Genomic DNA, 22654 nt, shown 5'->3' with positions numbered 1-22654 from the left:
GGGTAATGATAATGTCTATGATCTAAAGTTTCACAACTGTTCATCGTCATGTCCATTTGCAATCGTTCTTCTAAGTCGTCTCCATCAATCAAATTTATGGCGGAATCCGTCAACGGTGATCGAACCTCCTCCGGTTTTCCGTCAACTATGCGTCTACTCAAGGAGTCTACCTGTCTACCCTGAAGTACCGCTGGCTGACTGGCTGACGATCACTTGACTCGGCAGATCATTGACACCTGCTCAGATGTCGATACAAGTGATTAATTTTTCTAATAAATTGAAAAGCCGCCCTGCGGTTGTAAACCTGCACTAAACAAACGAAAAACTCAATCAACTGTGAACCCAACCTAGGATCAACCGGTGTGGGGTGAATTCTAATTTACTACACAGCAAGTACCTACCCGATGAAGAGGTTAACTCTATCGTAAATATTGCGAAGGGCACGAGAAGTGTGCCTCACTATTGCAAATCGATTTACAACGCCGCCTTTTGCTCGTATCTAGGTAGGTACTAGCTTCCAATCAATTTTATGTTCAGTAGCGATGACGGCTTATTTGCGATTAGTAATAATTAACGTTTATTTTTATATTGCTTTGCCTTATTCTCACAATAGCGTATTTCATGGTCAATGTTCTAATGCTAGAGTGCGACCGAGCACGCGTGACTTGAACGTGCTCGGAATTTCCACATAATGGCTTGCGGAAAAACTCCAAGGTAAGTTCCTAGTCGCGAAAGATGCGCCTGGCATCTGAAAGCCCGCTGCAATTTGAATGGTTTGATGGAAGCTGATAGCTGATCAATTCAAACGCGATCCTCAATATGGGTGGAAAAATGACACTGTTGCGCCGTGTGATAGCAAACGGACCAATACTGCTAGGCGTCAATTTGCATGTAGTATAGGGTTGCATATGTGTTGATAACTGAACGAACTCTATGGTGGTATGGTAAATGTGGGTATGTCCCATTTTCAATAAAATGCGGTTTGATGCTCGATATTTTATTCAGTTAGTTAGTTCAGTTAGTATATGTCTGTGGAGTAGTTCACCTTTACCTGTTCAGAATGATAAAAATGTGTGACATATCAGCTGTGAAAACGTTTTATTTAATGCTTTGGTTGATATGTATTGAATACTTTTGCCCTTTTGGAAAAATCAAGTGCAAGGAGCTACAGCGATCTGCATTGTTCTGGTGTTCGATTTAAGTTTTTCGAATTACACGCCGAAAGACTTTCCAATTATTTCACCAGGTCAAACATTGACACGCAATGTTTGATCTCGATTTTTTGAAACCTCTAACCCTTTAGAGACCATATCTTTAATTATCATCTCTGTTCGGTTAGATCAAAGTGCCTGTCAAGAATTTAGCGCATTCTCGTGCCGGTACCACCGGCATCACGGAAGGCGCGTGTGACCGATCGACGACGGCCTCCTCACGAGAGATTCCCCATAAAAGTTTTCTACGTATTGTACAATAATAATATTGACCGAGTAAACGTCCATTCGAGAGCCGGTCGGTTTCACGCACGGTACGATTCTACGCCAACCGACAATTATCAACTACCGGTCGCATTCGAGGCGAAGGTGCAAACACCAGTTGACCTCATTTGACTTGCCTCGTTCTAGAGGCGGCGTGCATCGATGAGGCCGCTTTCAGTTTACTTTCAGTATGGGTACGTTAGAGTACCGATAGAACGTAACAGACAAATCACTCACATCACACCAATACGGCGGCAATGGCTTCAGCCGGTAATCAGTTATACGATGATAATGGCAAAACGGCCGGTCGACTCGACTGACTGCAAGCTCGGTAGAATTAAATACGCGATCGGCGTTCTTGAAAAGCTTCGCAAAATGATCACGCTATACAGCGGCCGGCGTTCGGGCGTTGCAATTGCCCGTGGATCAGCGAAATGCTAAACCAGAAGGGTGGCTCGCAGTTTAGTCACGCGTAAGTTACGCAAGACGAAACACGAGTGAGTGAGTGATCGGTAATTTGTGACTCGGCGAAGGTCCATCCACCATATTGGCTAGGTTTTAGCGATTTTCAAATTCACCTCAATAATGCATTGCAATGGTTTGATGCAAAGTAGATAGTTTTCGGTTTCACTGTTACTTAATCCATACACAAGAGGGTACACAAAATAAATCTACAAGTAAAATGTTAAGCTATAAAATTTAATATGACAAAGCAACATGTTTTTCTGCCGGGTGTCAATTTGCCTACAGTTTTGAAAATTCACGCAAATTAATTGAATCCTCGTAATATTTTAGTTGGTGTAGAGTAAAACTGCGCTACTGTCATTAGTTAATGTACAAGTTAAATTAATTGCTTACGAACCTATTACGCTGTTATCCACACTTGTTCTTAACATATCATGATTTTCCAATCCTCAATTACCAAAACCTGCTTCCCCTGTAATGGTGAATTTCCTGTTCATCTTCTCAATGATACACCAAGCTTAAAAACTTTCATAAAATGATGTACTGAAGATAAACGCAATAAAACGTGAGTCATACATAAAAATTGCGATGTGTTTAAAGGCATATGGGTTTGATGTTTATTACGGCAACTTCAAAACAAGCAGCTAATAGTAGCGCACGCGTTCAGCTACGTTTTTGAATCACGTACTTTTTTATTACCAGTATGAAAAAAAAACTTCTGATATATGCTCTTGGACATTTGTGGACATTTAATAAAAAAATGAAATTCAAAGATTTGTACATTTTCTGTGCTTGGCAATTTGAGAAATGGTGGAGAAAATGATACAAAAAAGGCTTCAACCAAATTTTCTAAAGCGGAAAAAACGCGCTCTTCTTCAAGCACGCATTTGTCTGCAGTTGGCACTGACCGTACCACTATGGGTCAGAAATTAAAATTTCGGGACACATATATTTGCGGTTAAGCGGCATGTCTCAGCTCAATGTGCTCTTCGGTAACTTTTTAAATGTAAAAATGATGCATCTTTTGAAGGGGTCGCCCAATATTTAAGCGTTACTTTAACAACAATTTAAGTAATAACTTTTTGAGTAAATTTTTTTTCACCTTTTTGGTTTCAAAATATTAAAGATAAACCAATTTCAAGTATTTTTCTTGAAGATATCAAACTTCTACCTTATACACATTTTCAGCAATAGACCTTTTTTATAAACGACCCCTCAAATCACATTTCTTCTTGTAACATGTTTATTTCAACAAATAGCTCAATGTGATGTTCTAGACAGCATTTTGCACATAAACGAGGAATATTTTTGCTGAAGACTATTGCTTTTTCTGCATTAATTTATAAAATAAGGTTAAAAACCGTCTGATGAAAAATTTGTATTTTTTCAAGAGTGGTGTCTTCGGAGAAGTAAAATAATAAAATATAGCGCATCTTCTTGCACTATTAGGGTGACCATGAATTCACCTATTAGGGTGATACAAACTTTTGTTTTCTTAAATATAAGGCCATTACAAATATTTTATAAAGTTTTTGTCCTTCCGGTGTTCGGCCACTGAAGGGGGGCGGGCGAAAAAAAACAAAGTGAATTTTTTAATCGAGCAAAAAAAAAACATGGATTTAAAGAATTTTTATTTAAGGTTTAAACGTGAAAACCGAATCTATTCTTGCTTATAATATATACGTTATTATTTTCTATGCAAAATTATACGAAAAAAGTCAAAAACGAAGGAAAATTTTTTGGACGATTTTCGGAAATTCCATTGTTTGAATTTCAATTTCTGTTTCGTGCTAGAAGCGTTAATTCAAATCGGAGACTCATTTTTCGAGTTTTTCAGACTATAGAGCCCACAGACAATTGATTTTATAAAAAGAAATTTGACTCATATCCTACAAATTATTTTTTGCCCCCCGATTTTTCAAGCCAATTTTCAAGGGGGGGTGACAAAAACTTTAAATATGATTTGCAATGGCCTAAATTAAAAAAAAAAATTTTTTCTCCAAAAGTTGCAGAACATACTAATATAAGCAACTTTGCTGAATGAAGTAATTATCTATCTTTTACCGGTTGCGAATAATGATGTGTTAAAAAAAGAGCACTTAAAAATCAATTACACTCAATAACTTTGCACACGATTATTTTATTGCTTTCAAATGTTAATCCAAGTTATTCATTATGTTGAAATACATATTTTCTGTGAAGACTGTTTGACGCTAGGACGCATATTTATTAAGTATAAAATGTATGAAAAAAAATCCGTACTATTCCCAGGTATTCCCAGTCATGGTATTCCCAGGTATTCTTTGAAATACACATTTAGGCAGATAGCTTTAATAATTCCCTACAAATTGATATGCAAACTAATTGCAGATGGCTAAGATATTCGGATTTTTCATCAGATGGTTTTTAACCTAAAATCAGTTATATCTTATTATTTTTTGCACATAAAGCAAAATAGTCTTCAGCAAAAATATTCCTCGTTTATGTGCAAAATATTTTCTAGAACATCACATTGAGCTGTCTGTTGAAATAAACATGTTACAAGAAGAAATGTGATTTGAGGGGTCATTTATAAACAAAGATCTATTGCTGAAAATGGGTACAAGGTAGAAGTTTCATATCTTCAGAAAAATTACTTGAAATTGGTTTAGCTTTAATATTTTAAAACCAAAAAGGTGAAAAAAAATTTACTCAAAAAGTTATTATTTAAGTTGTTGTTTAAGTAACGCTTAAATATTGGACGACCCCTTCAAAATATGCATCAATTTTTTATTCAAAAAGTTTCCAAAGACCACATTGAGCTTAGACATGCTGTTTAACCGCAAATATTTTTGTCCCGAAATTTAATTTCTGGCCCATAGTGCGTACTATGCAGGTCACATTTTTAATATGCACCGTAACAAACTTAACGATAATTGCTTTATATTGCTGCCAAATTTAGAGGTTAAGCTTGCAGTAACGTATCAACTTGATAACAGGAACTCAAAATCATTAAAATAAGAGTAATAACATGATTTTTTCTGTTCATTAATCCGGTAAGTAAACAATTCTGATCTCTGGCTATGCAATGGGGGGAGTAACTTGGAAGGAATGTCGAATTTAGTTCTGACTTTGTCAGCGACAAACAGCGACGTTCGATGGTCATATCTGAAAAGGAGGTGCGAAATTGAGCGCCTGTTCCCCCGGCTAGGGGCGGCTCCAACAGTGTCTGTCTCGGAGCAAGCGGCTGAATAAGAAATGCTGTACCTCAGATGGCAGACTCATCAGCGGGATGTCGGTTTCGCGCTTGATTGTTTGCTCGAGCTGGATCGACTCGCAGTGGAGTTCGGTGGCAAAATTCTGGAAAAAGGTTGTTCCAAGCATTAGACCCTATGGCAGGCACTTCTTACAAGTTACTAGTACCACATCTACTGTAGTGGCGGTAGAAAAGCAGAACATAGAGTCGATTGCGTAGTGTTGGGAAAACAAAAGCAACAAGTTATCCGAAGGAGGTGCATTACATGGCTGTAAATGTGTGTTGAGAATTAAGAGAAGTAAACGAACCGACAAATGACAAATCCAATGATGCTAAGGACGAGTTTTACGACCGGATCTAGAGGACTAATGGAGAGCGTCCAAAACATGACGTGAAAATTATCATCGCATCGGAGATGCAAATGCGCAGATCGGTAGGGAAAAGTTCTTCCGTCCTGTCATTGGAAGACTTAGTCTTCATCTATCGAGCACCTACTTTTCACGTCTGAATATTCGGAAACAGACCTGGAGACTCTAGCTCCCAGATCAATCATATTCTGATCGACGGTTGACACTTTTCGGATGTCATTGTGTCTTTTCGGGAACCAAATCTGACCACTATCTCGTCGTATGTAAGATTCTTGCAAGGTCGTATTGAGTGGACCCTACGTTTCACTTTCAACGGTTCCATTGAAACAATTGCGAGAAAGGTGGTAAGCACGACACGTGAAAGATAGCGTAATAGCTAGTTAGATACCGAATGCCAGAGAGTGACATACAAGAAGAACCAGGTCAGGAGTCGTGGAATAATAATTTTGAGCGATGGCTAAGCTGTGGAGCCAACACATGAGAGAATTAAGAAGGCAACCAGTGAAATGAAAAATGGTAAGGCTACTGGAAAGGACGATATCCTGGCTGAACTTGTAAAAGCGAGGAGCGGGTGGTTTTTTAGCGAGGGATCATTATCGGGATCTGGAAGGAAAAACAAATGCCAGAGGAGAGGTTGAATGGCCTCATTTGCCCTGTTTTTAAAAACGGATATCGACTCTAGTGTAAAAATAATCGAGGCATTACATTGCTCAATTCTACCTATTCCGGCCTGTTCCGTAGACTGAGACCTTTAGCGGAGCCCCTCGTTGTCGTGAACGAAGCTTGTTTAAGGACATGTCGCTCCACGACGGATCAGATGTTTACCCTGCATAAGTTACTAGATGGTCGGCACTTTTCAGACATTGTCGACGTCAGAACCTATCCGGGCGCTAACATTGATTCGGATCACTACCTAGTGATGGTAAGGATACGTCAAAAACTATCTGTTGTGAACAACATACGATACCGCCGCCCGCCACGGTATAATGTAGCGCGACTGAAGCAACCGGAGGTCGCTGAAAACTACGCGTTATCTCTCGAAACCACGCTGCCGGAAGAGGGAGAGCTGGATGAAGCCCCTCTTGAGGACTGTTGGAATGCCGTGAAAACAGCCATTAACAGCGTAGTGGAGAACGTCCTAGGCAGTGTGGCACCGAATCTACGTAACGAATGGTTTGACGAGGAATGCCGGCAGATATTGGCTGAGAAGAACGCACCGCGGGTACAAATGCTGCGTAGAGCCACCCGTCAGAATGTGGAGCGATACAAACAGAAGCGGAGGCAGCAAACCCGACTCTTCAAGGAGAAGAAGCGCCACCAAGAGGAGAAGGAGTGCGAAGAACTCGAACAGCTGTACCGCTTCCACGACACACGGAAGTTCTATCAGAGACTCAACGGATCTCGCAAAGGCTTCGTGCCGCGGGCCGAAATGTGCAGAGATAAAGAAGGAGTTATCTTGACTGACGACCGTGCGGTGATTGAAAGGTGGAAGCAGCACTACGATGAACACCTGAATGGCGTGCAGGCGGAAGACCATGATAGCGGAGGAAGTGACCACATTGGTGCAGCAAGCGACGAAGATGTGCCATCCCCATCGATAAGGGAAGCTAAAGAAGCCATCCAGCGGCTGAAGAACAACAAAGCAGCGGGAAAGGATGGCATTGGAGCGGAACTTATTAAAATGAGCCCGGACAAGTTGGCCGGCTGTCTGCATCAACTGATTGTCAAGATTTGGGATACGGAACGACTACCGGAGGAGTGGAAAGGCGGGGTTATCTGCCCTATCTACAAGAAAGGTGATAAGCTGGATTATGAGAACTACCGAGCAATCACTATCCTGAATGCCGCCTACAAAGTGCTGTCCCAAGTCCTCTTTCATCGACTATCGCCAATAGCCAATAGATTTGTGGGAAGTTACCAGGCAGGCTTCATGGAGGGTCGGTCTACAACGGACCAAATCTTCACCCTGCGGCAGATCCTCCAGAAGCTCAGAAGCTGTTCATCGATTTCAAAGCCGCATATGATAGCGTAAACCGACAAGAGCTATGGAAAATTTTGGACGAAAACGGCTTTCCGGGTAAGCTTACTAGACTTATCATGGCTACGATGGATGAGATCCAGTGCTGTGTGAGAATCTTGGGTGGATTGTCGGACCCATTCGAATCTCGCAGGGGACTTCGACAAGGAGATGGTCTTTCCTGCCTGCAATGTTGAATATTGCGCTTGAAGATGTTATAAGGCGTGCGGCGGTCGAAATGCGGGGCACGATTTTCAATAAATCCAGTCAATTTATCTGCTTTGCTGACGACGTGGATGCTGTCGGCAGAACATTTGAGGCGGTGGAAGATCAGTACACCAGGCTGAAACGCGAAGCAGAGAAGATTGGATTGAAAATAAATACGTCTAAAACGAAGTATATGCTGGCGGGCGGGACCGAGCGCGACAGGGCTCGCTTGGGCAGTACCGTGGTAATCGACGGGGATGAGTTCGAGGTAGTCGACGAGTTCGTATACCTTGGCTCACTGGCAACAGAGAACTACAATACCAGCCGTGAGATTGAAAGACGTATTATCAGCGGAAGTCGAGCCTACTACGGACTCCACAAACACTTGCGGTCGAACAATTTGAGCCCCCGTACAAAGTGCACACTGTACAAAACGCTAATTAGACTGGTTGTCTTCTACGGGCACGAAACGTGGACACTGCCAGAAGAGGACATACGAGCACTCGGAGTTTTCGAACGGCGGGTGCTAAGAACCATCTTTGGTGGAGTGCAAGAGAACGGTGTATGGAGGCGAAGAATGAACCACGAGCTCGCGCGTCTCTACAGCGAACCAAGTATTCAGAAAGTGGTTAAAGCTGGACGGATACGTTGGGCAGGACATGTTGCTAGAATGCCGGACAACTATCCTGCAAAAATGGTTTTCGCATCAAATCCGGTAGGAACAAGACGAAGAGGGGCACAACGAGCGATGTGGCAAGACCAGGTGGAGCGAGATCTGGCGAGCACTGGGTGCCCGCGGAAGTGGAGATCAGTTGCCATGGACCGAAACAGATGGAGAAATTATACTGCGCAGGCCTTGTCATAAGACGTTAGGCCAATTAAGTAAGTAAGTAAGTTACTAGATAAAATCATGGAGTCATCATTAGCTTGTGGACTTCAAGGCGGTGTACGATTCAGTCAAACGAAATGAGCTGTGGCAGATAATGTTAGAACATTTTTTTTCCGGCTAAACTATATAAGCAGATTGGTGTGATGCTGGATGGGTCAAAATCATCTGTATAGTAGGTGAGACCTAAGCCGCTTTCGTGACATTGGACGAACTGATGCAAGGAGATGCACGTTTTAACCTGCTATTCAACGTTGCCATGGAAGGTGGAATACGAAAGGCAAACGTGGAAAGAAATGGTATGAAATCTCACATGCTTCTTGGTTTTGTGGATGACGTCGATGACATCGAAATCAACCGAAATCAACCGAAGGAAAATATTTCCTGACATTTGGAAGCAATCGTTTATGTTTCCAGTTTATAAATCTGGCGACCGTCATGATGTTAGGAATTATCGCGGGATCACCAGTCTTTCTGCGGCATCTAAATTGTTTGAAATAATTGTAAGTGGTGTAATACTATCCCGCACTAAGAATTACATTTCAGCTGTTCAACACGGTTTCATGCCTGGTCGGTCCGTTTGTACTAATTTACTGGAGTTTACTACGACGTGTATTACGCAAATGGAAGGCAAAAAACAAGTAGATGTCATCTATACTGATCTGAAAGCGGCTTTTGATAGAATTGACCACGGGATACTTTTACGGAAACTATCTCGCCTCGGTGCTTCCCAAAAAATGATTGAATGGCTGAACTCATACCTCAGCGGTAGAGTATTACGTGTGAAACTCGGACCCAGTATTTCCTCGATGTTTCCCAATAAATCTGGAGTGCCTCAAGGCAGCAACATGGGGCCTTTGCTTTTTCTACTGTTCTTCAACGATGTGGCGTTACTACTGGAATCTGGCAGCAAGTTAGTATACGCCGATGATTTGAAACTATACGCGGTGATTAGTGATGAAGACGACTGCCGTCGATTACAAGGTTTACTGAATGTATTTGCCGATTGGTGTAGACAGAACTGGCTCATTGTGAGCATACCAAAATGTGAAGTTATTAGTTTCCACCGCATCAAAAACCCTATCTACTTTAATTATACTATTGACCATACTGAATTACGCAGAGTGGATCGGGTTAGTGACCTGGGTGTCTTGCTAGACGCTAAATTAACATTTAATTTACACCGTGAATTGATTATTTCAAAAGCATCTCGACAGCTTGGGTTCATTTCTAAGATTGGACGAGACTTTAAGGATGTCCATTGTTTAAAATCCTTGTATTGCGCGCTAGTACGACCACTGCTGGAGAACTGTAATTTAGTTTGGTCTCCCAAGCAGATCACTTGGAATCTACGCATCGAACGTGTGCAAAGAAGATTTGTTCGAATGGCTTTGCGACATCTCCCTTGGCGTCATCCCGATAACTTGCCACCGTATGCAAACCGGTGCCGTTTAATCGACCTTGACACGCTTGACCACAGACGCAAAATGCATCAGGCGATATTTGTGGCTAAACTAATCAATGGTGAAATTGATTCTCCGAAACTGTTGTCCTTGCTGAATTTCCGGGTATCACAACGACCATTACGATCGACGGGCCTACTACAAACTCCATTTCATCGAACGGCATTTGGATATAACGAACCAATCACGGAATGCATTCGGACTTTTACAAAAGTGGAGGAACTATTTGAGTTCGGCGAACCATCGCACGTGTTTGCACAAAAATTGAAGAGGTGTAATATGTTATAAGTTTCCATTAATTAAGACAATTTTTATGTCAGATTAAATATCCCAATAAATGTAAATGTAAATGTAAACCGTAAAGCAGTGTAAGCGGCCTTTAGGTCTTATGTATCGGAAGCAGCCAGATATGGACCTACCATTAACGCATTCTGGGCACATGGAAAGAATGCCCGATCCCAAAATTATTTTCAGCAGACAACCAGGAATAGACCGTAGACTTCGCGGTGGACCTCACACTCGATCAATGTGCGTTGTCAAGGACATTCAACTGCTGTTGGAGTTGATTGGATAACGACACACCAGGACCCCAGGATATCAATTGGTGGTCCAAAGATTCACCAATACCTGCAATCCACAAGTAGTGGGAGGAGAAGTGGGTTCGAATCCGGTTATAATTTGCTCCGATTATAGCATGTTTCAATCCGCAGATCCCCTAGCTTGAGTAAAGACGAACGGTACATAACTTCTTAAGCGTTGCTTTAATGAACCACCCTTACCTAATTTTCCGCTCATTCCCCCTTTATGCCTTGTCCTGTTCTGTTTGGATACTATCAACACCTTTGTTTCATTACTTTCTGGTACCGTCTGCTACGTCGATTGTGAAAAAAATTACCGTTAAAGTTCCCGACCAGGAGTGGCACCGCAGCGCAGACCGCGCCCCTTGCGCATTCATCTGGTTATACCTGGCAATACTCTAATTTGTATAATTGCGTAGCCAAGCTAGAAGGGTGCGAAATCGTGTGATTTTCAGTTCCTAACCTTAAAACTATAGTTCTAGGCAACCATTGAACCACACGACTTAATTTTCAAGAATTATATTATTTAAACTAGTATGTTTGGTAGATTAATCTATTTTCAGCGAGCGAAATAAGGCGCTATCTCTTGGCCACTTGCAGCCTGGCTTTTGGTCTAAATGACATTAGTTCATCCCCGAGGGTTAGGACTGTCACTTAACCCTTATTAGCAAAGATACTCCCAACGACTGTAAATAAATTATTGTCTAAATATATGGGAAGCGTTTGGTACCGGAGGTCCTCGCTTTCTCCGTCCCCTTGATTTCAAAGAGTTTAATGGAATTAGGTATTTCTGGTTCCAATTCATTTCTTAGAATTCTCCCTGCGGTACATGCTGCTCAGTTGGCCGTTGACAAAAACAATTATTGATTCAAGTAATCGTCATTTTCCAGGATGTTTTCAAAAATTGGGTGCGTTAGTGTGAGATTAGATTAGATTAGAATTGAAGGGTCCGAAGTATCACTTAATCACTTATATTAATAGGAAGCGTTTGGTACGGGAAGTTCTCATTTTCTTTCTTCCCGATAATTTTAATTCAATTGCATTTATCTTCGGAATTATTTGGGTTTCAAACAAACTTTTTTTTATATTTTCAGAGATCGAAATTTTTGGGAGAAAAGCACAATAATTTAAAAAAGTGATGGCTTGTTGTTGATATTAAAACACTAAAATAATGTGACATACTGGGCCGTATGAATAAAACAGTATGCTTTGCTTTTCGGGAAAATCTTATGGAAGAAGCATAGTTGCCTGGTGAATTAGCAACGGCAAAAAAAACGTAAGCAGCAGAGCCAGCAAAAAAGTTGCGTAAAAACTAAGTCCAGTTCTCACAATTAAATAGCCATTAGGTCAAATAAATAGTAAAGCAAAAGACCACCGTTCGATTTGTGATTAGTATCGGCCATGAGCATTCGATCGTCGTACTCAAATAAGTTATAAAAAGAGGTCTTCGAAGTGGTTTTACCTCGGATCAGGGGCAGTTTAGTTAGTTTTTGTGACCTCTGAAAGGTAATTAAACTTATCAATATTTAAGTTGAGAAACCCCGTTTCTATTTTCTGAATCATGCAAAAGGTGAAAAGTGAAATACCAATCCCTATTAATAATGCATGATTTTGTGTTGCATGTGGATTATAATTACTTTGATATTTATCGTTATTGATCCGTATGTCGTATGTTGTTCCATTATCCGGCGTTAGATTCACTTCCAAATCAAATACAATTCTAAATTATTCATAGATTCTGCATGCATAATTTTTCTAAACGTACCGAGGGAGTATCTTGACATAAAAACACTGGTCTTTTCGACATTTTTTACACAATTGTACTCACCGAACTTCACCTTCGTCACGTTGAACCGTTTCACCGTGTACCGGATGTCCCGAAAGTCAATATCGACCGGAGGTCGCTTGGGAAAACGATAATCGTCCCCCTCGAACATTCCGTTATGGTAAACCGTATTGTTGTTTCCCTGACTGTCGCTCATTTCGATGGAATCCTCACCGATGGAAGAACTTTCGCCGTTTGCCGGACAGCAACTGAACGTAGATGTGCCACCGGTACCAGTACCAGTACCAGTATTAGTAGTAGTAGTAGTTCCTGTGGACGGCGGAACGGTCGAAGCAGAACTGATCGGTATGCCTACCATGGCGAGCTGGCCCGATGACTGCTGGATGGTCATTATGGTTAATTTTCGTCAATTTCACGCACGACCGCAGCCCGAGGAAGATGAGCTTGCCTATCTGATCACGAAATCACCCGCACCTTAGGACGTTCGGTAAATGCTGTGAGAATTACAGCGAGCAGTGCATTGTTTCCGCTACCGTACCGGGGCTCTCTAAGCCTCCCAAATGCGATTAAACCTGGTGAAGATGTATGGAGAGAGAGAAAAAAAACAATTTAAAGGAATCTTTCAGACGAGAGGGTGTCAAATCAGATATGCGAATAATTGGTGTTATTATTGCCATAAAGCAGCGTCTAATTGCGAGTGTGAAGTACAATGTGGATCGACGCGGGTTATTTTAAAAAGTAAGTACATTAGTTGATGAGGTTTCTTCTACTCGTTAAACTACAATGCTAATCGTCACTTTTGATTGATACCGGTTGTATGCATCTGTAATTGTATACCTGAGTGCAAAGTCAAGTTTGACGGGTGATTTCTCACGTAGATTCAAGCAGGAAAATTCTTGACTGAAGTTCCGCAAATTGTTTATCACACATTAAACATAAGCTCTTTTTATTTTACATTCTTCATTCAAATAAATTACTTGCGTTCAAGTGCACCAAATTAGCTCACTAAGCCCGAAAACAGTTTACATAACCCATTTCGCATAAAAGTTTACTTATTCCGGTAGGAATTATGGCAGTCAAATATACAAACACATTGCCGCTGAATCTGAGGCGTATTTACTGTATCAATAAAAGTAGGTCTTCAGAGCGAACTTATCGCACAATGGCAGTAAAGCAAACATCCGTACTTCTCTGCGCAGATAGTAACCAAATTATGTTTTGAGGCTTTGCACGAAGTGAAATATGAGAAAAATAAAGTTTATAAAAAAGGTAATGTTAAAACATCGATGATCACGCACTGATTAGTCATGATGAGAAAGCACCTCTCAACTCACTACATCACGTATACTTGCTTCTATGATAGATAGACCTAGAATAGAGCGACCTTGAATTTGCATGATTCACGCAAACAAACAAATTAGCAGCAATTAAATATATACCGATGAGGAGCCCGAGTATATAAACGCTATCAGCTGTTTTGCTCTCAACAGCAGCGGCTTCATTACACTAGTGCATTCAATTCCACGCCAACCCGATTATCGGTGCGGCGGCGGTTGCATGTCAATTCCTTATCACTCTTCCCTTGAAATCACGGTACCGGAAGGTTCACGCAGCACCAACTTGTGGGAGTTTCTGTCGTATGAATTTCCCGATTAAAAATGTCTAGCTCTCTACGACTGTTTCGCTCTTGAACGATGACCGCGTTGATATCATCTGAGGCTTCGCGGAAACAATTTATATACAAACGATTTTTAATCGCCATTCTGTAATTCATGAGGCACTTGAGTCGAGTGGAATATCTTTTGATTTGCAGAACTGCGTTCAATATTTTACTTGTTAGTTGATATTTTTATTACAAAAAACCTTTTTTTTACTGAGAGCTGGGCTCAACAAAGCGAACTTATCTTTAATTTATTTGATTTTACGCTTGTTTTTGTGTTCAATATCAGATCGTAATTGTATTAAAAACTTAATATTTTTATGCTAGTGAATATTTTTAAATCAGTGAAACACTTTCCGATTCTTGTTAAAACCGAACTTTCTGTTTCCCTGTACAATGATTAGTGAGTAATGATCTCTGAAGGATATGTCAAAGTCCAGAAGTATCCCAAGACCCTTCTTCCAGAATCCAGATGTCGTTGCAGTTTAACACAGTCTGCTGTGGATCGTATCATAGAAAAAGTTTAAGATCATCCGCATAAAGTAGTCTGCATCCTGCTGGTATAATAAAACAGACGAGAATAACAAAGAAAAATGTAGAGGGTCGAGAATGCTTCCTTGAGGAACATATGATGAACTGATGAAGCTGTATGATTCATAGTTTGTATTCTTCATAGTATGAAAATGGTCAATCATCATATGTTACCAATGTTCAAAACATTGCATGAAACATGACGGAGAGCGCCATTGACTTCGAACGAGGTAGTAAAAGTAGCGGAAGTTTTACGAACAAATTACAAATATTGCTTTACGAACTCGAACGTTCATTATCAAGAAACAAGTTCCAACGAAGTCAGTTTCCTTTACGTTTTGCCTTTACGAAGGACCAGAAGTTTTTAGGCTTCGTTTGATTTTCCAATCAAATATAAGCGATCTCCGAAGAATGGGAAAATTTTGCGATAAGGTTTAAATTAAATTGGTAAATTTTCGATGAAGCTTTTTCTCCATTAATACAATGTCCATGTTGTAATTAATATAAACATGATATTCGATCCATTTCGCAAAGTTTACGGAGCAGCGTTTATTTTAAAACGCAATAAACCCGATTTTTAAAGAAATAACCACAAATCAACGGATTAATTAGGTACAAAGCAACAGAGCCGTTAGACTTTGCGTTAATTAAATGTATGGAATATGCTAAGGGTAACCTAACTCGACATTAGTAAGCAAAATTCCCAACAAATCATTGGCAAACCGGTTGGTTTTGTTAGAATATTTTTGCTCCCTCCGTCGTGTTTTTGTTCAGCTACAAAGGGGTACTCTGATCCAAAGTCCACATGTCTGATTTCTGGCAGCATAATGACTAGGTATGAGAAATTATCATAGTCATTCACTTGTGGAGATTTTTTGTTACAGGACGCCCATCGTCTGAGAAGGAATATTTATTGAGGAAATATTTGCTGAATATTTATCCTATGTAAGTATCATTTATGATATTTTCGTACAGAGCTGTTGAGAATTTCCCGCTCATACCTACTTGTCTGATGTTACGTGCTTGTTCTATCGGCAACATCATCATTGTTTTGCATTAAAAGTTAATCCACATGCATTGCCACGGGCACGTACTAATCCGATTAACCAACACTGACGACAGGAACTTGCATACTGTCGCGTGTATGCACCAAATGTCATCACAACGATTGAGTTGAGTAGATCAGAATCGAATGTTTGCAAGTTTGTATCAGCTGTGAATTGTCTTGATAAATTATTGAATATCTTAGGCCCATTTAGAACCGCCATTTGATAGCTTTCAAATTCTGAGAATAATTTGGACTATTATCTACCAATTAAATTGAGTTGAATGATCTGTCAGTAGGCGTATAGCTGGATCAAGGTAGCTTAGCAACGTGGAATCACCGGTGGGGATGATTTGCACTGTTGTGGAACAGGTTTTACTGGACGGCGAGAATTCATCGTCTATTCACCTGTTTCCGATTGTTTTTTTTTTCATTCTATTAAACTGATCACATAAAGATGCAATCACAATTGCCGCGAACAATCACTTTAGAAAACGGCTGCCAGGTATGATTTCAACGTTGAAATCTCGACTTTATTGGGAGACTGGTAAGTGAGGGTTTGCCACCAGAGACGTAAAGGGCGTGCGAACAAAGCACTTTGGAGATCAAATGAATACTAAAAATTTATACTAAATGAATATTAAAAATCGTTAGCCGACTAAATGCAGTTAAGAGTTGAGACTCTTCCATTGGTTAACTTGCGGTGGAGGCTCTTTGTACTTTGATTTGAATGTACTTCGATTGAGCTGTGGGCAATTAAACTTGGTTTATAAGATTAAGGTCAGATATCTGAAAAATATCTAACATATCAATGATATGTGTGTCGATAAATACCGTAGTATGAGTGAGTAGTAAATTAGGTACAATAATAATTTAAAAATCAACTGTTTTTATAGTCTATCAATTTGTAATCATTTTTAAGGTAGATAAATAAATGGAAGTTCAACCGTTTAAAATTTCGATTCGATACGAGGAAACAGCTGGATTCTCGAATAATCTACAACCCTATTGGTGTGTATGGAGAGGAACTACCATTCATCAATTCGATCAATTCATCAACAGCTGAGGTTGTTTGATTTTATTTTTTTTTTTTTGCCTCAAATCACTGGAGCTGGGACTCCTATTGAGGTACGTCATTTTCAACACGAGCTTTCAATATTTCAACCAGACAAACGAGCATGATGAAGTTGTAAATCATTCGGCCCATCATCACAAGCGGCGACACGCCGGTGTTGTAAATTAATGGAAGTCACGAAATAAAAAGATGCATTTTTCTGAGAAATCCCCCTTTTAAAGTCAATTGCTCTAAACGGAATCGTCTGTCAGACATCAGCTGGCGTTTCCAATGCTGCATGGAAGATAATTTAACGTGGATTTCGTCTCGGTAAGCAATCTCGAAATAAAAGCAGCATCTCGTGAAATAATTGCTACTAGTTTCTAGCAAAAAAAAGTCGAGCTTTTTATTGCAGAGCGTGCCTGCAACCATTCAGGTGCATCGAAATGCGCCCATAAATTAGATTTAATTTTAGTAGACTGAACTATTGACTGGGAGCTTTTTATGAGTCCGTAAATACCACTTTTCCAGTTAGAATCATCTAAATTGTCAATCTAAATCTATTGTATATTTTAGTTAAGTTCTTTTCTCCCGGTTAGAAGAACTCACGTAGAATAATTAGTTTTTATTGCATCAATTAAGTATGTAATGTCTAATGTAGTAATGTAGCGCCTTAACTTTTTTTACAACGTTGATGTGATTGAGACAGACTCGACAGTCACTCGTTTTTTCAACCGAAAACAGTAAAAGTATGTTAAACTGTAAATGTATAATGAAAAATCATAAAAAAATTTCTAAAATTTTAAAATGAAAATAAAGTTTAAAAGTTAAAAAATTATTGGATCGTAAAAATATGCCCACGTTTAGTGCTCTTGCGGCTTCAACCTACTTAGGGCGAAACAAAAGTAAAACCACACTGAATTGACTGTAAATATTGTCACAAACATATCATTTAGCTACCGGCGGCGTGGAATAACATAGGTACTTAGTGAGAGGCTTCCGAAACGCATTCCGCAGCAAATTAATCGGTTGTTTTGCCGTTTTGGTTGTTTGCAACAACAACAACAATCAGCGGTATGTCAATTTATTCAGCAGTGGTCGGGGCATCGAAAAACAAAAAAAAAAAGTCGCCGCCGGTAGGCTAAATGAATGTATTAGCATATTTCGCGGAACTCATAGCATATAGTTTACGATGTCAACAGTAGGTAATTCACATCTGTGATCTCAGCATGCAAATACGGCGAAAACATTTTCTGCTATTAACTATGTTGGCCAAATAAAGAGATTTATTGAAAGCAAATACACATTTTTATGTACTTTTTCGTTTTGATGATCAACATCAATTATCCTACCTTACAGTGTTAAATGAAGCATACCAGGATCTTATCGGTTTATCTTCGGCACGAGAATTCCCCTGAGCACTGTTTGTGTAAACAACAACCGAAGCATTTAACTCAGCAACTAAATTCTTATCCAAAAGATAAGCCATTTTGAAGGAACCTGAATTAAATCGGAAGCCGAGCAAACAACTCAAAATGACTCAGCATTTAAATAACATTTCTTCCGCGACTGGCACGTTTTTCGCGGTTCTCTCGGTTGCTAATTCGCTGAGTCATTCTTTCAATGGCGAAATTTCACGTTTATTTTCGTTGAATAGGTTCTTTTTTTGTTGCTGATTTAGGTATCAATAAAGTTGCAACATTCTAGAAGTTCACAGCGCTAAACCGATCCTAACCTTCAGCCGGATGAAATATGATCCGCAAACAGAAGACCGTTGTAAACAATTACCGAGGCATGTCGAAGTGGGTTTTCATAGGAAATTATCACCAGTTCACGCTTGAAAAAGTTAGCGTCTCCCCAACGTGACGCCTCGTGTGGCACGCTTGTCAAGCACATGAAAGGTGATTATGAGACGAAATTGATCAATTAGCTAGTAGACAAAATTGACAATTAAATTTTGAGGCCGATTTTGAATTATTTTGGAAGAGCTATTATTATTAATCGTTACTGTATCTTCAAAGCAGCTTAAAAATCCAGCATCTTTTCAACAAAGACTTTAGTTGGTACGCTGTGTTCCTAATCGCAGAAGGTGTTGAAGTAATTGAGGTCGTGTTGGGCAATGCAATTGAAGCGAAAATAACATAGCTGGGTAGTCATATATTCCCGCTAGAATTTTATGGGTCATCCTTGTTCAAGCGAAGTAACACCGATCAATGGGCAAAGCTCTTCATAAGGTGGCAAATATTCCGGATTTCTCTACAGCAATGTGCAGTATACACTTCGCACGAAGCGTTTCTGAATAGTTTCAATCCACCCAGATCAAAATTCCAACTGTAGATCTCATCAAACACGGCTTGTTTCCAGGACTGATCGCACAAATGAGCAATAAAGGGTTCGCAATATACCTGCCCAAGCAACAATGTGTGTTTTGTTGTACTCTTATGGTGGTCTTCAAGACCAATTTTGGTCATAAATGCCATCATAAGAGTGTAATAAAACTCAAATTGTTACCTGGGCTGGCTCCCCCTTTCCAATCCTGATCATGAGCCCGTTAGCGATTAACTTTGCTAATTATTATGCCATAATGCGGTCGGAAGGTTAACTGGTCATCTAGCACAACGCTGAAATCAGTTACAACATTACTACGTTACAGAGGTAGTCATAGATCAATGTTTACTTTTTCCGAGAAAGACTAATAACTGTACAGTTCGAGATGCTAATCGTCATATGGTTACTCTCGCACCATTCCGCAAACGTGTTGAACAGCTCTTGCAGTCTCAAGCAGTCCATTTCGATGTGGATGTTTATGTAAATTTTAGTGTCGTCAGTATAAAATAATCGCTCGCGAGGCGGTATACGAAATAACTCATTTATAAACAGCGGAAACAGTAAAGGTCCTAGAGTGCTTCCCTGAGGTACATCTGAGCAATTTCCGAACCAGTCAGATAAAGATGAACCCAATTTCATAGCCATTATGCGGATTGTTAGATTAGAGACAAGCCATGTTGTAAGAGCTACTGAAGCTACAAAATACCATGATTGACTCGATCAAATAATGCCATCAGGTCGGTATAAATGGCTTTAACCTAATCCAGCTGGGCTATAGTACGAAATTACAAAAAAGACGCACTTCTTATGACTAGAAAACTGCCGACATTGCAGAGAAAGATTGAATATTAAAGCAATCAGTTATTTTAAGACATTGCGACATCTCTTCAGCAGTGCAGCAGAAATACCATCCGGGCCAGGGCTGCAGGATTGTTTCAGTTTACAAATTGCCTCGAAGACTTCATCTGCAGTCACAATAAATGTTGTGGTTTCAATCTCACTGCTGGGTTCAAATCTCAATGCTTTGGCAATAATATCACCCGTTGCAGTTTCGCTGTTTAAAACTCCCGAGAAATTTTCAGCTAACAAGTCATATTTTCTATGTAGAGAAGTCGCTTTGTCGTCATTTAGAAATACGCTTGAGAGTAAGGCCATCCTCCTTACGTTTCGTGTCTATGAATTGCCGAAAGCGAAAGCTGATTGAACGGGAAGATTTCGCTTAGTTTTCTGAATAACTGAGGTAGAGCCTTGTTAAGAATTTTGTATTTTCTATTAGCCGTGGTAAAACGTACTTGGTTAGAAACTTTTTTGTCCTCTGATAGACGCGAAGAGATGATTTACATTTACGGTTTAGACGGAAGAGTTTCCCCAAGCGAGTTTACGGCGGTGTGGAGCAACTAAAGAAACATGTCACTCGATGAGATCATGACAAAATTGACAATTGGATTAGACTAGATTAAAATTTTGAGACCGATTTTGAAGCATTTTAGAAAAGCTGTTCATAACGGATAAACGTTTCAACAGTTTTAAGAATGAGAAGAAGAAAGAAATAGAAAGAGGAAAAGGAAAGGGTTGAGAACGCGAAAAGAGGAGAGATGGAGAAAAAATACAAAGAGGAAAAGAAAGAAAAACAGCAAAAAAGTAAGAGATGGAAAGAACAAGAGGTAAATAATGTAAACGCAACTCAGTGATACAATAATTTTTCTCTCTCTTTACCGTAGGATTCGTTGAGTGTGTTTTAAATAATTTCTCTTGTTTTTAGTATCACTTTAGCAAATTCAAGAATCTTTTAAAGTGGTAACCCGAGAGAGAGAGAGAGAGCACTGAAAGGAGCAGTTCAATGCTAGCAAGTGTTCAATCGTATCGTTATCTAGGAAGAAGTGACCGGTCGTTTTTGACTATATTCTCGGTGCTGCAGTGAACTGTTTAACTCCGCATCAAAGACATAGGAATCCTCCTTGACCTCCAGCTCACGTTCGCACGTTTAAAATATATTTTTAAATAAAATGCAAACTTTTTATCGTATTGGTTTCGACTGTGGATGGTATTTGGGTTGGCAATTCGCAGAGGTGGGCACAATTCCGCTAATCCGCTAACAGCTAATTAGCTCAGCTAACATTTTGGTTAGCGGTTAGCGTTTTCGCTAATTTTTAAAACCGTTAGCGTTTTTGTTAGCTTCCGCTAAATTTATGTGCCGCTAAATAAACCGCTAACTTTTTTTTAGCAGGAGGAAAATTGTTATGAAATATGAAATTTTTCTTTTAATTTAACTGTTTAGCTATTATCTATCAATATTATCGCATAGATCTGGATCGAAAGATCCCAAGACTTAATAAACTTTTGTATGCGAGCACGGTGGATGGACTCATGAAATAAATTAATAAGTAAAATAGATATATTCTTAGAAAACCTCAAGAGAAACTTTCCGATTTATTTACTTCGTTTACATCGCATACATTATTTTAAAAATTCATAAGTATTGAAGCATCATTTCAGAAATATTATAAAAATGAAACCATTTAATTTTTTTAATGTGGTTTTAACCAGTGTGTCATTCACCACGCAAGAAAATGTAACCAAGTTTACACAACAATCCAGCAAAATTATTATCTGGAAAACAGTTTTTCACAAAATTTTCCGTGGAAGCGAAAAACTCCTTGGCAAACTTAAATTTCCAAAATATTTTTTTTTTTGTTTCTTATTCTTGTTTTACAAACTGCTTGTAAGGGTTTAAAATTTCACGATAGTGTTATTTTTTATTTCTGAGTGATGACCAAAAAGGTCGATATTCATAGACAGCAGTCCCCTAAATTAGGCGGTGAGTGGTGCTACATGCCCATTGTATTTTCCTAGTTTCCTGCTAGTCAATTTATTTGGTTTTTGGTAGTTAACAAGCTCATAACGGGCTGTAATAATATACCCAGAATCAGTTTTTGATGGGCGAACAGCATCACGCATCGCCTTATTCGGAGAATTCCTGTACCACTGACAATTCATATCTCAGGAACCAAATGTGTGGTAGAGCAAACATTTTTAAATGAAATAAATTTTTTTTGGCAATCCAGAAAAAATATTGTTTGGAAAAATCTTTTAAAAAAATTTCCACAGAAAAACACTATGTCCTGCCTCATGGAAATTGCCCTCGTAATTTCATTTCATCCATTTTAAATGCGGTAATGTTCTTCAAAAAATATTTTGTGAATGCCTGCAATTTTTTCACGAAATTATTTCATGTTTTTCCAGGGTATGAAATGGGGAAGGCAACTAGGAAGAAGCGCCCAACATAGCTCTAGCCATCCCAAGCCCCTACCTAGCGCCTCCACGTGGCCATACCTGGAAATACTTCAATTTGTATAATTGAGTAGCCAAGCTAGGAGGTGCGGGGTCGTGCGGTTTTCAGTTCCTAACCTTACAAATGTAGTTTTAGGCAACCATTAAACCACAGGTCTTTATTTTCAAGTATTATATGATTTAAACTAATATCTTTGGCAAACTAATCTATTTTCAGAGAGCGAAATAAGGCGCTATATCCTTGGCCAATTGCAGCCTGGCTTCT

At 39.6% G+C, this 22654-nt stretch overlaps 1 protein-coding gene across 1 annotated transcript in view; it reads right to left on the bottom strand.

The window, feature by feature from the left end:
* The window catches only part of LOC128744152 (ATP-binding cassette sub-family G member 1), an 84607-nt gene that overhangs the window by 44579 nt on the left and 17374 nt on the right, over window positions 1–22654 (bottom strand). Inside the window, exon 2 of the mRNA XM_053840955.1 lies at window positions 12523–13052. Within this exon, the coding sequence (XP_053696930.1) occupies window positions 12523–12871 (349 nt within the window). The 5' untranslated portion in view covers window positions 12872–13052. The remainder of the gene's footprint in view (window positions 1–12522; window positions 13053–22654) is intronic.

Source organism: Sabethes cyaneus, chromosome 3 (assembly GCF_943734655.1).
Source record: "Sabethes cyaneus chromosome 3, idSabCyanKW18_F2, whole genome shotgun sequence".
In the NCBI taxonomy this organism is placed as follows: Eukaryota; Metazoa; Arthropoda; class Insecta; order Diptera; family Culicidae; genus Sabethes; species Sabethes cyaneus.
The sequence above is the reverse complement of the archived record's forward strand: the minus strand, read 5'-3'. Positions and strand labels throughout refer to the sequence as shown.